This window comes from Lepidochelys kempii, chromosome 1 (assembly GCF_965140265.1).
Source record: "Lepidochelys kempii isolate rLepKem1 chromosome 1, rLepKem1.hap2, whole genome shotgun sequence".
NCBI classification, from domain to species: domain Eukaryota; kingdom Metazoa; phylum Chordata; order Testudines; family Cheloniidae; genus Lepidochelys; species Lepidochelys kempii.
In genome coordinates this window covers 47,092,719-47,108,825 of record NC_133256.1, presented here as the reverse complement: position 1 = coordinate 47,108,825, position 16,107 = coordinate 47,092,719, and the positions used below count along the sequence as shown (strand labels likewise).

The following is a 16,107-nucleotide window of genomic DNA, read 5'->3' as shown; positions in this document are numbered from 1 at the left end:
CTGGCTGTATTTCAAGGAATCCCTGTTGAGGTTACAGGGACAAACCATCCCGATGAGTCGAAAGAATAGTAAATATGGCAGGCGACCAACTTGGCTTAATGGTGAAATCCTAGCGGATCTTAAACATAAAAAAGAAGCTTACAAGAAGTGGAAGGTTGGACATATGACCAGGGAAGAGTATAAAAATATTGCTCGGGCATGTAGGAATGTTATCAGGAGGGCCAAATCGCACCTGGAGCTGCAGCTAGCCAGAGATGTCAAGAGTAACAAGAAGGGTTTCTTCAGGTATGTTGGCAACAAGAAGAAAGCCAAGGAATGTGTGGGCCCCTTACTGAATGAGGGAGGCAACCTAGTGACAGAGGATGTGGAAAAAGCTAATGTACTCAATGCTTTTTTTGCCTCTGTTTTCACTAACAAGGTCAGCTCCCAGACTGCTGCGCTGGGCATCACAAAATGCGGAAGAGATGGCCAGCCCTCTGTGGAGATAGAGGCGGTTAGGGACTATTTAGAAAAGCTGGACGTGCACAAGTCCATGGGGCCGGACGAGTTGCATCCGAGAGTGCTGAAGGAATTGGCGGCTGTGATTGCAGAGCCACTGGCCATTATCTTTGAAAACTCGTGGCGAACCGGGGAAGTCCCGGATGACTGGAAAAAGGCTAATGTAGTGCCAATCTTTAAAAAAGGGAAGAAGGAAGATCCTGGGAACTACAGGCCAGTCAGCCTCACCTCAGTCCCTGGAAAAATCATGGAGCAGGTCCTCAAAGAATCAATCCTGAAGCACTTGCATGAGAGGAAAGTGATCAGGAACAGCCAGCATGGATTCACCAAGGGAAGGTCATGCCTGACTAATCTAATCGCCTTTTATGATGAGATTACTGGTTCTGTGGATGAAGGGAAAGCAGTGGATGTATTGTTTCTTGACTTTAGCAAAGCTTTTGACACGGTCTCCCATAGTATTCTTGTCAGCAAGTTAAGGAAGTATGGGCTGGATGAATGCACCATAAGGTGGGTAGAAAGCTGGCTAAATTGTCGGGCTCAACGGGTAGTGATCAATGGCTCCATGTCTAGTTGGCAGCCGGTATCAAGTGGAGTGCCCCAGGGGTCGGTCCTGGGGCCGGTTTTATTCAATATCTTCATAAATGATCTGGAGGATGGTGTGGATTGCACTCTCAGCAAATTTGCGGATGATACTAAACTGGGAGGAGTGGTAGATACGCTGGAGGGGAGGGATAGGATACAGAAGGACCTAGACCAATTGGAAGATTGGGCCAAAAGGAATCTGATGAGGTTCAATAAGGATAAGTGCAGGGTCCTGCACTTAGGACGGAAGAACCCAATGCACAGCTACAGACTAGGGACCGAATGGCTAGGCAGCAGTTCTGCAGAAAAGGACCTAGGGGTGACAGTGGACGAGAAGCTGGATATGAGTCAGCAGTGTGCCCTTGTTGCCAAGAAGGCCAATGGCATTTTGGGATGTATAAGTAGGGGCATAGCGAGCAGATCGAGGGACGTGATCGTTCCCCTCTATTCGACATTGGTGAGGCCTCATCTGGAGTACTGTGTCCAGTTTTGGGCCCCACACTTCAAGAAGGATGTGGATAAATTGGAGAGAGTCCAGCGAAGGGCAACAAAAATGATTAGGGGACTGGAACACATGAGTTATGAGGAAAGGCTGAGGGAGCTGGGATTGTTTAGCCTGCAGAAGAGAAGAATGAGGGGGGCTTTGATAGCTGCTTTCAACTACCTGAAAGGGGGTTCCAAAGAGGATGGCTCTAGACTGTTCTCAATGGTAGCAGATGACAGAACGAGGAGTAATGGTCTCAAGTTGCAGTGGGGGAGGTTTAGATTGGATATTAGGAAAAACTTTTTCACTAAGAGGGTGGTGAAACACTGGAATGCGTTACCTAGGGAGGTGGTAGAATCTCCTTCCTTAGAGGTTTTTAAGGTCAGGCTTGACAAAGCCCTGGCTGGGATGATTTAACTGGGAATTGGTCCTGCTTTGAGCAGGGGGTTGGACTAGATGACCTTCTGGGGTCCCTTCCAACCCTGATATTCTATGATTCTATGATTCTATGAAGGGCTTAATTTTAAGCATACATGTAAGTGCTTTGCTAAATGGGGATGGTTTGCTGAACTGAAGCCACAAAGGAGACTAGAATTCTACTGTGAGTGCAGAATTTATGTGGTAAACTCCCATTAATACCGAATAACATTATGTGTGTCAGTCCCTGGTGCATTAAAATTGCATTACTGGAACCGATCCTGCCACTTTCCCTTGTTTTACACCAGTGCAACTCCACTATCATTTCTAGCCTAATCCACACCCACAATTTACCATTGCCTAAGAGAAGGCTATCATTAGTGGGGGATGAATAAAGTGACACAATACCGAGTTTATTCTGCTATTAATAATTTATTAGGAAAATAAATTATTCATTACTTGGACACAGTTCTTTTCCATACCTGTGCAATGAACTGTATAATTTTCACAAAGATGTTTAGAGGCATATCCCTTGGTACCACACCACGGGACCCTTTTGGGAATAGCGTTGTGACAATGGTTATAAGTCGACTAAGAAAAGAAAAAAGCAAGTATTAGCACAGTTCCATTCCTTGCAGATGAGTGGCAGGTGTATCTTCTTGTTTAATCATCCCAAATTCTGTCTGGAAATCTTGGTCTCATTTAGAAAGCCTCAGGTATGGAGAGGCGTTTCCAAATTAAAAGGTGCAGTAGTAGCTTGCTCTATTTCTTTGTTTCTATGTTTGGAGTTATTGCTATTTTGTTATTGTGCTGCAAGCATCCACAATCCTGCCAATAACACACTTCTCTTTCAATTTCCACTATTTCCAGAAGAAAAGAGTGAGTCTGTTTATATTCTGGCTCTTCCAAAAGCAAAAGCTTTTGGTATAGTAATTGAAAAAAGCAGGAGAAAAATTGTTAAATGTCACAAAAGGGAATACTTTATTGTGCACATTTGACAGAAGAATCTCTTCTAGATCAAGGACACTCAGTGGAGCCACTGGACTTCTACAATGGAAACATTCACAGCAAAGGGGCCTGGTTACAATTACAACTGCAAAACTTTACCTCTGGGTAGCTGTATTGCTTTCACATTTAATTCTAATCATGTAAACCCATAGTAGTCTGTAGAGAGACTCCAGTGCAACTCGAGCCATTTTGGGGTCCTTGTTCTAGAAGAAAAACACAAGCAAACAATAGATTTCAGCCAGTTAAGTCTTAACTCTACAAATCCTTCTAATTCTTTCTAGGAGCACAACCTATAAAGGAAGTTTGGGCTGCATATCCACTCTTAGTGCATGCCAAGATTTATAGCTTTGGTACTGAGCATCATAAAAAGACGTGGAAACACACAGCTGCTTGATGCCCAAATATAGTACTGGCACATAGAAAAACATATAACATTATCATTGTACAGAATTTAATCTTAAAAGTTTTTTAAAACTTGTTTCTAAATGACCCATCTTTTAAAATACTATTAAAGATTTCAGACATCCTAAGTGTCTGTGTTAGCATAAAATAGATGAGATGTAGTGCAATTAAGAATCACTATGGAAACCAATCCTATTCAAATCTAGACAAAAATTTCATCTTCAATTAAGCTGTCAGACTTTTGATAATACAAATCTTATTCCATTTTTATGCACTGATATTAATCATACATCCAATAAATGTATTATATACTGCACACATTTAAAAATGACAACATTTAAACTTAGATAGAATGACCAGTCAGACTGGGTAACATTTGAGGATGAGAATAACATCTGTGTTGGGTTTTTTTGGAAGTTTGAACCAGTAAAGTCTCCTGTTTCCCCTTCATCTGGTGTGGTGCTCAGTTGTTTTAGCCTTTGGGTAGCTACAGTGCTTACTTTATATTTTTTATTACAAATATTTGCATTGTAAAAATGATAGTTAAAATAAATAGTATTTTTCAATTCACCTCATACAAGTACTGTAGTGCAATCTCTATTGTGAAAGTGTAACTTACAAATGTAGATTTTTTTTGTTCCATAACTGCACTCAAAAACAAAACAATATAAAACTTTAGAGCCTACAAGTCCACTCAGTCCTACTTCTTGTTCAGCCAATCGCTAAGACAAACAAGTTTGTTTACATTTATGGGAGATACTGCTGCCTGCTTCTTATTTATAATGTCACCTGAAAATGAGAACAGGCATTTGCATGGCACTTTTGTAGCAGGCTTTGCAAGGTATTTACATGCAAGATATGCTAAACATTCATATGCCCCTTTATGCTTCAGCCACCATTCCAGAGGACATGCTTCCATGCTGATGATGTTTGTAAAAAAAAATAGTGCATTAATAAAATTTGTGACTGAACTCCTTGGGGGAGAACTGTATGTCCCCTGCTCTGTTTTACCCGCATTCTGCCATATATTTCATGTTATAGCAGTCTCTCATGATGACCCAGCACATGTTGTTTGACTTAAGAACACTGTCACTGCAGATCTTACAAAATGCAAAGAAGGCACCAATGTGAGATTTCTAAAAATAGCTACAGCACTCGACCCAAGGTTTAAGAATCTGAAGTGCCTTCCAAAATCTGAGAGGGACGAGGTGTGAAGCATGCTTTCAGAAGTCTTAAAAGAGCAACACTCCAATGTGGAAACTACAGAGTCCTCCCGCACTGATAGGGCAATGCATGGAGGCATTCAGTGGCAGAGGCCAGGAAAGAATTAAGTGAGTGCGAATAGCGGAGGCAGGACGCGATGGTGAGGCTAATGGGGGAGCAAATGGAGATGATGAAGCGTCTGTTGGAGCTGCAGAAAAGCCAACAAGAGCACAGACCCCCCGCTGCATCCACTGTATAACCGCCTACCCTCCTCCCCATGTTCTATAGCCCCCTCATCCAGAGGTCCAAGAACGCGGGGGGCGGGGGAGGAGGCTCCGGGCACCCAGCCATTCCACTTCAGAGGATGGCCCAAGCAACAGAAGGCTGTCATTCAAACAGTTTGATTTTTCGTGTGGCTACAATAAGATATGTGGCCTTGTCCTTCCCTCCTCCCCGACCCCATCCAGGCTACCTTGTCCGTTATCTCTTTTTTTTTTTAATTAATAAAGAAAGAATGCATGGTTTCAAAACAATAGTTACTTTATTTCGAAGGGGGGAGGGTGGTTGGCTTACAGGGAATTAAAATCAACAAAGGGGGCGGGTTTGCACCAAGGAGAAACACACACAGCTGTCACACTGAAGCCTGGCCAGTCATGAAACTGGTTTTCAAAGCCTCTCTGATGCGCAGCATGCCTTGTTGTGCTCTTCTAATCACCCTCGTGTCTGGCTGTTCAAAATCAGATGCCAGGCGATTTGCCTCAACCTCCCACCCTGCCATAAATGTCCCCCCCTTACTCTCACAGATATTATGGAGCACACAGCAAGCAGCAATAACGATGGGAATGTTGGTTGCGCTGAGGTCTGACCTAGTCAGCAAACAGCACCAGCAAGCTTTTAATCGTCCAAAGGCACATTCTACCACCATTCTGCACTTGCTCACCCTATAGTTGAACTGCTCCTTACTACTGTCTAGGCTTCATGAGCCATGGGAGCAAGGGTAGGCTGGGGTAGGTGCGACCACGTGGTGCTGCTGGCTGGGAGAGCAACCTGAGGCAGAAGCCTCCAGCTCGCATGATATTCCAGGCAGGACTGAATCTCCATGAGATGAAACTTAAAGAAGAGAATGACCTGGAGTCTCTGGCTCCCATTCGGTGCTCTAAGAGGAGAATAGCCATGTCTGTCGAGGCGCCCCTGGTCGACCTCACTGAGGTCTGCCAGGAGCACCCAGGAGACGTACAATGGCTATCAGTCCTACTGCACCGTCAGCTGCGAAGGCAAGGAGCTGCTGCTGTGTAGCAATGTAGTACCACATCTGCCAGCAGCACCCAGGAGACGTACGGTGACTGTGAGCTGAGCGGGCTCCATGCTTGCCGTGTTATGGTGTCTGCATGGGTAACCCAGGAAAAGGCGTGAAACGATTGTCTGCCGTTGCTTTCATGGAGGAAGGGATGAAGCGGGGCCTGACGACATGTACCCAAAACCATCTGCGACAATGTTTTTGTCCCATCAGGCATTGGGAGCTTAACCCAGAATTCCAGTGGGCAGTGGAGACTGCGGGAACTGTGCGATAGCTACCCACAGTGCACCACTCTGTAATCGATGCTAACCACGGTAGTGAGGATGCACTCCACCGACTTAATGTGCTTAGTGTGGACATATGCAATCGACTGTATAAAATCGGTTTCTAAAAATCGACTTCTATAAAATAGACCTAATTTCACAGTGTAGACAAGGCCTAAGTCACTTTTCAGCATCTAGCATAATTTTGGCCTTGATCCAGCAAAACATTTAGTCAAATGAGTAAGTTTTATTGACCTCTGTTGTACTGCTCACCATTCTCAAAGTTAAGCAAGTAGACCCTTAATAACCACAGTTTGTCCTACAGTTCCTCCTGTGCCAGAGGGGAGGAGGAGCAAGTAAAAGCATGCAGCTGGCTACACTGGATTTACTCTACTTCCAGATTCTGATCCATCAGGGGAATCTCTCACCTATGTCCTTACAGCAATTTACTGTTTGTTTTGTGCTACAGGGCAGTGCAGAGCTGCTGGCCATAAGACGAAGTATCTCTACCTAGCACTCCCCAGATGGCTATGAGGAGACCCGTAACTGAATTAGTTGGTGCACCACATTCCAGAGGTGTCGCGATATGCCAGCTATGGAATCTGTCCAGCCCCACCCCCACTAGCAGCACATGCTAACCAGAGAAACATGTTGCTTCTTTTAAAACAGCAGCACAGGATACCTGTTGGTGCATGGTTTTGGCATACCCTGAGAGATTCTGCCCTGCAATCACAGTGGCACATACAGCAGGCCCACTTGATTCCCTTTTAATTTAAGGGCAGAATTTGTATTACTCCGAAATTCCTCTATAATTTTGCCCTAATACATCCAAATATTTGCAGTGGTCATCTGGGATTTATTCATGGGCAGTTCCATTGCTTCGTCTCTTCTTTTCAGCTTTAACTTCATTCTACCCTAGCTAATGAGGTCATCTGGGATGCCTGAGTGTTACTTATAGTTCCTAGCTTATAACATGTTATTCTCAGTGATGGCCTTTGACTCCGGAACTTTTATCCCTCTGGTCTGAAAGTGCCCAAGTTTCCTGACAATCACATACTTTATCTATTTCTGCCAGGGTGATGTCTTGGCCATATAGAAGTCAATGGGAGTTTGCTGAGGAGCAGATGGGATTTTATTCTGGCAGGTTGGGATAAGTCTGTAATACTGTAAAGTATATATCTATGCAAAACAAATAATAATATCCACCATATGAGGTCACAGGCGTAGTTCAGGAAGTTGCTCCAGCCAGGCCAACGGGGCTGAGCAGGGTTGGGGGGGGGAAGCAAATTCCACACTTGCCCAGGGCTTGCAGTTTGGGGAGCAATGCCGCCCTCCCCGCCCCCATGTCCTCCCAAACTATGCCTATGTATTAGGTTTTAAAAAGGCCCCACAAAAAAACCCACATAAAAACCTTTGTTTCTTGAATGCTTGCTAACCATCCAAAAATTGATTAGCTGAGATAAGTTTAAGGTGGTATAAGGTATAAAGTAAAGCCTACAGACAACTTTCTAAAAACCACCTTATCTTACTGTTTAGAACACAGAAATGCTTTCATTGTCCCACCTAACTCCCTCCCTCTTCTGCTGATTTATGTGCCTGAATGACATTGGTCTGAACTTTGACCAAGCAGCTTTCCAGTTAACGTACAGTATAAGTGAGCATGAAAGGATAGCTTTGCTAATGCAGAGCTTCATGTATTAGCATGAACAACATATTTAATTTTAACATTACTCAAGCCACAGTCACTAAATAAAGACATTAAAAACATTTACAAATATGTCAGAATGATTTAAATACACTAAACTAAATAACTAATAACACTTTAACTAAATAAATAAAGAACATCAGTTGTTTAGGTGGACAGAAACAGGAGTACCACAAACATTTTAATTTAGTTTTAGTTTCTTTAATGAGACTTTCAGATTGAAAAAAGGAGAATCAGTACCATGTGACCAGCCAGCTATCCTCAGGCTAGCAGCAAGTGCTCCAGTTTAAGAATGAATGAAATAAAAGGTTCAAAAATAACATTTTGCAATTTTCTTCTTCCACTCCATTCCTGGCTAACTTTTACCAACAATTTAGTCTGTCCTCACATGCATATGCAATATTTGGGTTGTTTGGTTCAAGCCACTCTCCATTAACAAAGATATGAGAAATTCAAACTAGGCATAGGAATATTTTTTTCATTGACAAATCTGTATTGTTAAATTATAAAAGCATTGCTAAGAAATAAAATTACTGATAGATTCAGCTATTATCAAAAAGCTAAATCACGTAAAACTAAAGATGACCCAGGCTACGTACAGTGAGCTAGTAAAGTATTAAATAAGAAAATAAGATACTAACTTTGAGATTGGATAGGCAGTTGTTGAGGAAAATATGCCATCTGTTTAAAAAGAATTGCTTCTGACTGACACAAAGCAGGCATGTTACCAAAGGATACAAAGCCTAAATAGAAAGAAAGATGATACAGGATTATTTGTATGTCAACAAAACATCAAACTAATTTAACACTAGAACCATTGTACATTTAGAGTCCTAGAGCCCCTGTGTTATGCTATATACACCAGCCAACATAAACACATTGTTCAATAACATAATTTAAAAGGAATGTATCTCTAAAGCTGTTATGAATTTGTATGATTTACTCTGTACAAATGAAGAATTACATTTGCACCAAAAACAATCAAATGCCTAACTATATCACTGTTCATAAATCCTAAAAATGAGCCAAAATTTTGCAGCAGCACAGGGCTAATTTCTGTGTCAGTTAACTGAAAAATGTAGTAGCTGAGGAATTGCTTTGCGTACCATACTCAGCATTAGAATCCCCATAGGCCATTGTTTGTTGTTTACAGAAGACCTAACTCCCCTCAGAATCCATGGTCATTTATTTGAAGACCTGTCAGATCCCAGGGGCACATGGTTTAAATTATGGTCAAAACATAAGCCTTCTGGAGGGTAGTTACTCAGAGTGTAAAAAAAGGCAAGACAAAGGATAGAAAAATCAAAAACTGTGTGCGGTGTTCTTTTCCCAAATCTGTTCTGACCAATGTTTGACATTTGCATTGCTATTGTTAAGCTAAAAGATTAGGCTAAAAGTCAGGAATAAATCTTGATTTTGACAGTGACCTTGCTGTTCCAAGCTCCTCCTCTGGGTCAGTTCTTATTTAAATGCAGCCAGTTCTTATTTAAATGCATTGTTTAAAAAACAATGACCAAAGAGGAGGCAGCTTTCTGCACCATAAACACAACTGAGTCTTAATACTAACCCTAAAATTTCAGCCTCAGGCTTGCCCCTAAATGTAAACCTCACTGTAAAATCCAAATCCTGTTTCTCTCAACCTAGGGCACACATTGTCTGTAGCTAGTTCAAAGGTGGGCAAACTACAGCCCGCAGGACCGTTCTGCCTGGCCCCTGAGGTCCTGGCCCAGGGAAGCTACCCCCAGCCCCTCCCGCTCTGTCCTCCCTCCCCCTCAGCCTCAGCTCACTGCGCCGCCGGCACAACGCTGTAGGCAGTGGGGCTGCGAGCACCTGAGGCAGCGCAGCTGCAGGGCCGTGGCCTGACCCGGTGCTCTGTGCTGCGCGGTGGCGTGGCTGGCTCCAGCCGGGCGGCACGGCTGCCTGTCCTGGTGCTCTGGGCAGCGCGACTGTAGTGCCACCAGCCACCGGTGCTCCAGGCAGTGCGGTCAGGGGGCAGGGAGTGGGGGGGGGAGTTGGATAGAGGGCAGGGGAGTTTGGGGGTGGTTGGGGCCTGGGGTATGGATAGGGGTCAGGGCAGTCAGAGGGCGGGGAACAGGGGGGTTGAATGGGGGCAGGGGTTCCAGGTGCGGTCAGGGAGAAGGGGTGGTTGGATGGGGCAGGGGTCCCGGGAGGGATGGCAGTCAGGAAGGAGAGGGGGGTTGGACGGGGTGGTGGGGGGCAGGTGGGGCGGTTCCAGGGGTGGTCAGGGAGCAGGGAGACGGGGTAGTTGGATTAGGCAGGGATTCGGGGGGGCAGTCAGGAACGAGAGGGGGGGTTGGATGGGGCGGTGGGGGGCAGTCAGGGGCGGGGGTTCTGGGGGTGGTCAGGGAGCAGGGAGAAGGGGTGGTTGGATGGGGTAGGGGTCCTGGGAGGGCAGTCAGGAAGGGGGGGGGTTGGATGGGGTGACTGGGGGCAGTTAGGGGCACGGGTCCCGGGGGGCTGTCAGGGAACGGGGGGGGGGGGTTGGATGGGGCAGGAGTCCCAGGGGGGCCATCAGGGGGCAAGAAGCAGTGGGGGTCAGATAGGGGGCGGGGCCTGGGCCGTGCCTGGCTGTTTGCAGAGGCACAGCCTCCTCTAACTGACCCTCCATACAATTTCTGAAACCCGATGTGGCCCTCAGGCCAAAAAGTTTGCCTGCCCCGAGCTAGTTTAACTCCAAGTTCACTGACACATAAGACCAAATACATATAACTTTTTAGCGTTCTACATCAAAACACACAGAAATGTAGTACCCAGAGGAGAATTAAAGCTTCCTCACAAAAGGCTTCCTCACCAGACTTTTGTATGTGGCAGATGAACAGCCCCTACAGGCAGAGCCGTCCCTTGGAATTGGGGCGACCGCCCCAGGCCCCGTGCTCTGGGGGCCCCTGCGCTTCAATAAAATCATGAGGAGGCAAGTAGGGAGATGAGGTGGGAGGGGTGAGGAGGCAAACGGGGAGGCGAGTGGCTAGCAGCAGGCAGGCAGGCGGGTGGGGGTTGTGAGGAGGAGCCCCCATACCAAAACCTCCCCCTCCGCCCAGCGCCTCCTGCCTGCTGGCGAGCCCCGCCAATCAGCACCTCCCCTCCCTCACAGTGCCTACCACCTGCCACGGATCAGATGTTTCGTGCATCAGGAGGTGCTGGGGGAGAGGGGAGCGAGGGCGCAGTGTGCTCATAGGAGGCAGTGGAACTGGGCAGGGAAGAGGCAGGGAGGGGTGGAGCAGGTGTGGGAAGAAGCAGAGTGAGGGTGGGGCCTGGGTGGAGCCGGGGGGAGCACCCCCCAGTAGATTAGAAACTTGGCGCCTATGTCCCGGGCCCCGCACCCCCCTAGGGAGGGCCCTGCCTACAGGACAAGATAGGTTACATACATATTGACTGAACAATGACTAATAATCCCCAAAACATAATTCTCATAGCAAAAGCTCATCCCCTAAAATTTAAAGTAGCTTGTATTCTTGTTTAAAGAAGGCCAATAGCCCTTCCCTTGGAAATATCTGCAGCTACTGCTTTCACTGCTAGCTGCTTACCATTCTTTTCTTCTTTGCAATGTTTGCTTTTCTAATAGATCATCCCTGGAGCAATGTTCCCTCTAATTTTTGACAGGCTGTGCACACAAAAAAATTCTTCTGTGCAAATTGTTGTGCTTCTGTGCAAAATTTTGTGAGCACAGTGTTTCGTCGTGTGCGCGGGGTTTAGGATCTGTGTGCGTGTGCACACAGCCACAGCTTAGAGGGAACAGTGCCCAGGAGTCTATTCTATTTCATTACTTTTCATTATGTGGTATCTGTATGTAAACAATCACACAGAAAGGCCCCAACTCTATCCCTTACTCAAATTGAGTAGCATTTACTCTAGTGAGTAGCTCCATTATCTGCAATGAGGTTATTTGTTTAGGAAAGTTCTACTCAGCATAAGGATTGGAGGGAGGCAGTGATCATGAGATGGTCGAGTTCAGGATCCTGACACAAGGAAGAAAGGAGAGCAGCAGAATACGGACACTGGACTTCAGAAAAGCAGACTTTGACTCCCTCAGGGACTGATGGGCAGGATCCCCTGGGAGAATAACATGAGGGGGAAAGGAGTCCAGCAGAGCTGGCTGTATTTTAAAGAATCCTTATTGAGGTTACAGGAACAAACCATCCCGATGTGTAGAAAGAATAGTAAATATGGCAGGCTTAACAGTGAAATCCTTGCTCATCTTAAACACAAAAAAGAAGCTTACAATAAGTGGAAGATTGGACAAATGACCAGGGAGGAGTATAAAAATACTGGGCACACATGCAGGAGTGAAATCAGGAAGGCCAAATCACACTTGGAGTTGCAGCTAGCAAGAGATGTTAAGAGTAACAAGAAGGGTTTCTTCAGGTATGTTAGCAACAAGAAGAAAGTCAAGGAAAGTGTGGGCCCCTTACTGAATGAGGGAGGCAACCTAGTGACAGAGGATGTGGAAAAAGCTAATGTACGCAATGATTTTTTTTGCCTCTGTCTTCACGAACAAGGTCAGCTCCCAGACTATTGCACTGGGCAGCACAGCATGGGGAGGAGGTGACCAGCCCTCTGTGGAGAAAGAAGTGGTTCAGGACTATTTAGAAAAGCTGGATGAGCACAAGTCCATGGGGCCAGATGCGCCGCATCCGAGAGTGCTGAAGGAGTTGGCGGATGTGATTGCAGAGCCATTGGCCATTATCTTTGAAAACTCATGGCGATCGGGGGAGCTCTCGGACAACTGGAAAAAGGCTAATGTAGTACCCATCTTTAAAAAAGGGAAGGAGGATCCAGGGAACTACAGGCCAGTCAGCCTCACCTCAGTCCCTGGAAAAATCATGGAGCAGGTCCTCAAGGAATCAATTCTGAAGCACTTAGAGGAGAGGAAAGTGATCAGGAACAGTCAGCATGGATTCACCAAGGGTAAGTCATACCTGACTAATCTAATTGCCTTCTATGACGAGATAACTGGCTCTGTGGATGAAGGGAAAGCAGTGGACATGTTATTCCTTGACTTTAGCAAAGCTTTTGATACAGTCTCCCACAATATTCTTGCAGCAAGTTAAAGAAGTATGGACTGGATGAATGGACTATAAGGTGGATAGAAAGCTGGCTAGATCATCGGGCTCAATGGGTAGTGATCAATGGCTCCCTGTCTAGGTGGCAGTCGGTATCAAGCGGAGTGCCCCAAAGGTCAGTCCTGGGGCCAGTTTTGTTCAATATCTTCATTAACGATCTGGAGGATGATGTGGATTGCACCCTCAGCAAGTTTGCAGATGACACTAAACTGGGAGGAGTGGTAGATACACTGGAGGGTAGGGATAGAATACAGAGGGACCTAGACAAATTAGAGGATTGGGCCAAGAGAAATCTGATGAGGTTCAACAAGGACAAGTGCAGAGTCCTGCACTTAGGACGGAAGAATCCCATGCACCACTAGAGACTAGAGACCGAATGGCTCGGCAGCAGTTCTGCAGAAAAGGACCTAGGGGTGACAGTGGACGAGAAGCTGGATATGAGTCAACAGTGTGTCCTTGTTGCCAAGAAGGCCAATGGCATTTTGGGATGTATAAGTAGGGGCATTGCCAGCAGATTGAGGGACGTGATCATTCCCCTCTATTCGACATTGGTGAGGCCTCATCTGGAGTACTGTGTCCAGTTTGGGGCCCCACACTACAAGAAGGATGTGGAAAAATTGGAAAGCGTCCAGCAGAGGGCAACAAAAATGATTAGGGGACTGGAACACATGACTTATGAGGAGAGGCTGAGAGAACTGGGATTGTTTAGTCTGCAGAAGAGAAGAATGAGGTGGGATTTGATAGCTGCTTTCAACCACCTGAAAGGGGGTTCCAAAGAGGATGGATCTAGACTGTTCTCAGTGGTAGCAGATGCAGAACAAGGAGTAATGGTCTCAAGTTGCAGTGGGGGAGGTTTAGATTGGATATTAGGAAAAACTTTTTCAGTAGGTGGGTGATGAAGCATTGGAATGAGTTACCTAGGAAGGTGGTGGAATCTCCTTCCTTTGAGGTTTTTAAGGTCAGGCTTGACAAAGCCCTGGCTGAGATGATTTAGTTGTGGATTGGTCCTGCTTTGAGCAGGGGGTTGGACTAGATGAGCTCCTGAAGTCCCTTCCAACCCTGATATTTTATGATTCTATGATTGAAGAATTGGATCCTTAGTTTGCTGTAGTTTCAACAAAGTGTTATCAGTGTGTCTGCATCCGCCAACAGGGTTGGCTACATATGTGCCTAAAGGGAGAAATCCTGGCTCCATTGTAGCCAATGGCAAAACTACCACAGACTTCAATGGAGGCAGAATTTCACCCAGAAAGAAGTATTTTGACTCCCTTCTGGAACTGGCTGGAGTAATGACAGCAGCAGTCACAAGTGTGCCTGTACGAGTCCATCAATGAAATCTGATAGCATCACTTCCCAACCCTCAGAGAGATAGTGGGGGACAGGGAGGTCCTTTTGAATTTTACATAAAATAAGAAAGGACCAATGAAAATAACTTTCTTTTCTTAAAAGCCCAAAGACTTCAAAATGGATTAATAGACGCCTCAGTGCTGAGGTGCACTGACCCAGTTGGAAAGATAGAATGCTTAAGGCAGCCAGTGTCAACCTGACTCAGTGCTCCATTTAATCCACTTCAGCTATCGCTCCCAACAATACACTTTTATGCCACTGTAAATCTCTCAAGAAAATATGACATAGAGAGCTTCTTAGCCGACATGCTGTTTAAAAAGGCACTGCCATTTTAAAAGGCTGTCATATATTGGTTTGTTCCTGCAAAACATTACTTAACCACTTTGAAAGAGCTGTTTCCACTTGTCCCATTAGTTCTCACTTGACAGTCAATGCACTCTCTGTTAAGTTTTTCCTCTGTGCTAATGGTCAGACACAACAGGTGTTGACCATTTTATAATAATAATTTGCAGGATCTGAAAACACCTAGAGGATTCAGACTAAAATAGATTGGATATAGCATATACTTTTGAAATAGCAATTAATTGTACGTTGAGCCAGATGCAGATGAATGGTTTTGCAACAATTCTGCAAGCCCTTTGAGAATCTTGCCTAGAGAGACTTCTGACAAAGAATTTTAGCTTCAGCTTCTCAGGATTACTTACCAGTGAGTGCTTCTTTCGAGAAGAAAGCTCGAGTGTTGTGTCATACAGGCTTTCAACAAAGTTCCTCAGACAGGGGACATTCACTTCATTTTTAACAGCCTGAAAAGAGATTTCATGTTAACACTGTTTTTCGTACATTGACTTTCGAATCTAACATGAAAAAAGTCATGCAAATAAATAAACAAATAAATAAAACTCACAGCAGCTACAGGGACAAGAATTTCAACGAACAGTCCTGCTAATGCATGTTTGATATCTTTGTCCTTCACTTCAAGGAAATAATGTGCACATTCCTGGTAGACAATTAAAGAGAAGAAAAAAAATTACACATCAGGTGGAATAAAGACATCTCAGTGTTTGCTAAAAGCACGTGATAGCTTTTGTTTCTTATACTGCAAAGAACATTTTATACATCAATTAAGGTTTAGGTTCCGCATTCACAATCTGCCCTGAGCATGAGGCAGTGCATAGCCCCAGGAACAGATCAGGCGGGAATTGTGGCTCTGTCCATGACTCTCCATTTGCTTTAGCTTGTGCAGGCTAGTTAACTGGGGGGCCAAATGCAAGGCTTCCCACAATCCCCATCCCTGCCTAGCCATCTGTGTGGGAGCAGTAGTAACAGCCCTGCATTCGGATCCATCTGGCACATAGCCCACAGAGGGGAATATGGAATCACCTTTTGCCTCTTTACTCCACTAAGTGGGCGGATGGACCAAGGGACAATCCTGCCCTAAATATTTTGGGTTAGATTATGTTTCAAGGACACACCTACAGTAATTCTGAGAGCATGAATTGTGGTTCAGAATGGAGCGATTCACTGTGGAGGGTGGTAATTTATAATGGGGCTATACCTGCAATAAATTACTACTCCCATCCCCAAAGCTGTATTGGCAGTGAGTAGAGGGGAAGGAGCCAAGGATGTGCCCATTCCACACTCCTCTCTTCTCAACTGCTCTGGAAATGAAGTAAACAGGCACCTAGCTCCAGGTACTCCTGCATATCTTGGCCCAAGGCCTAGACAGATACTCCTCCTCCTCCCTGGCTCTAGAGACCATACAGGTCCCTAGCCACCCTCATGATTTGCCTCCATCCCTTCCTGTGACGATCATTTTTTCC

At 45.3% G+C, this 16,107-nt stretch overlaps 1 protein-coding gene across 14 annotated transcripts in view; it reads right to left on the bottom strand.

Annotated features, from left to right (window-relative positions):
- FRY (FRY microtubule binding protein) overlaps positions 1-16,107 on the bottom strand; it is a 373,522-nt gene that overhangs the window by 160,678 nt on the left and 196,737 nt on the right. For all 14 annotated transcript variants that reach the window (XM_073341316.1, XM_073341418.1, XM_073341299.1 and 11 more), the window contains 5 exons: positions 15,192-15,284; positions 14,992-15,090; positions 8,501-8,602; positions 3,089-3,192; positions 2,464-2,572 (listed from right to left, as the gene is read on the bottom strand). In XM_073341316.1, the coding sequence (XP_073197417.1) occupies positions 2,464-2,572; positions 3,089-3,192; positions 8,501-8,602; positions 14,992-15,090; positions 15,192-15,284 (507 nt within the window). The remainder of the gene's footprint in view (positions 1-2,463; positions 2,573-3,088; positions 3,193-8,500; positions 8,603-14,991; positions 15,091-15,191; positions 15,285-16,107) is intronic.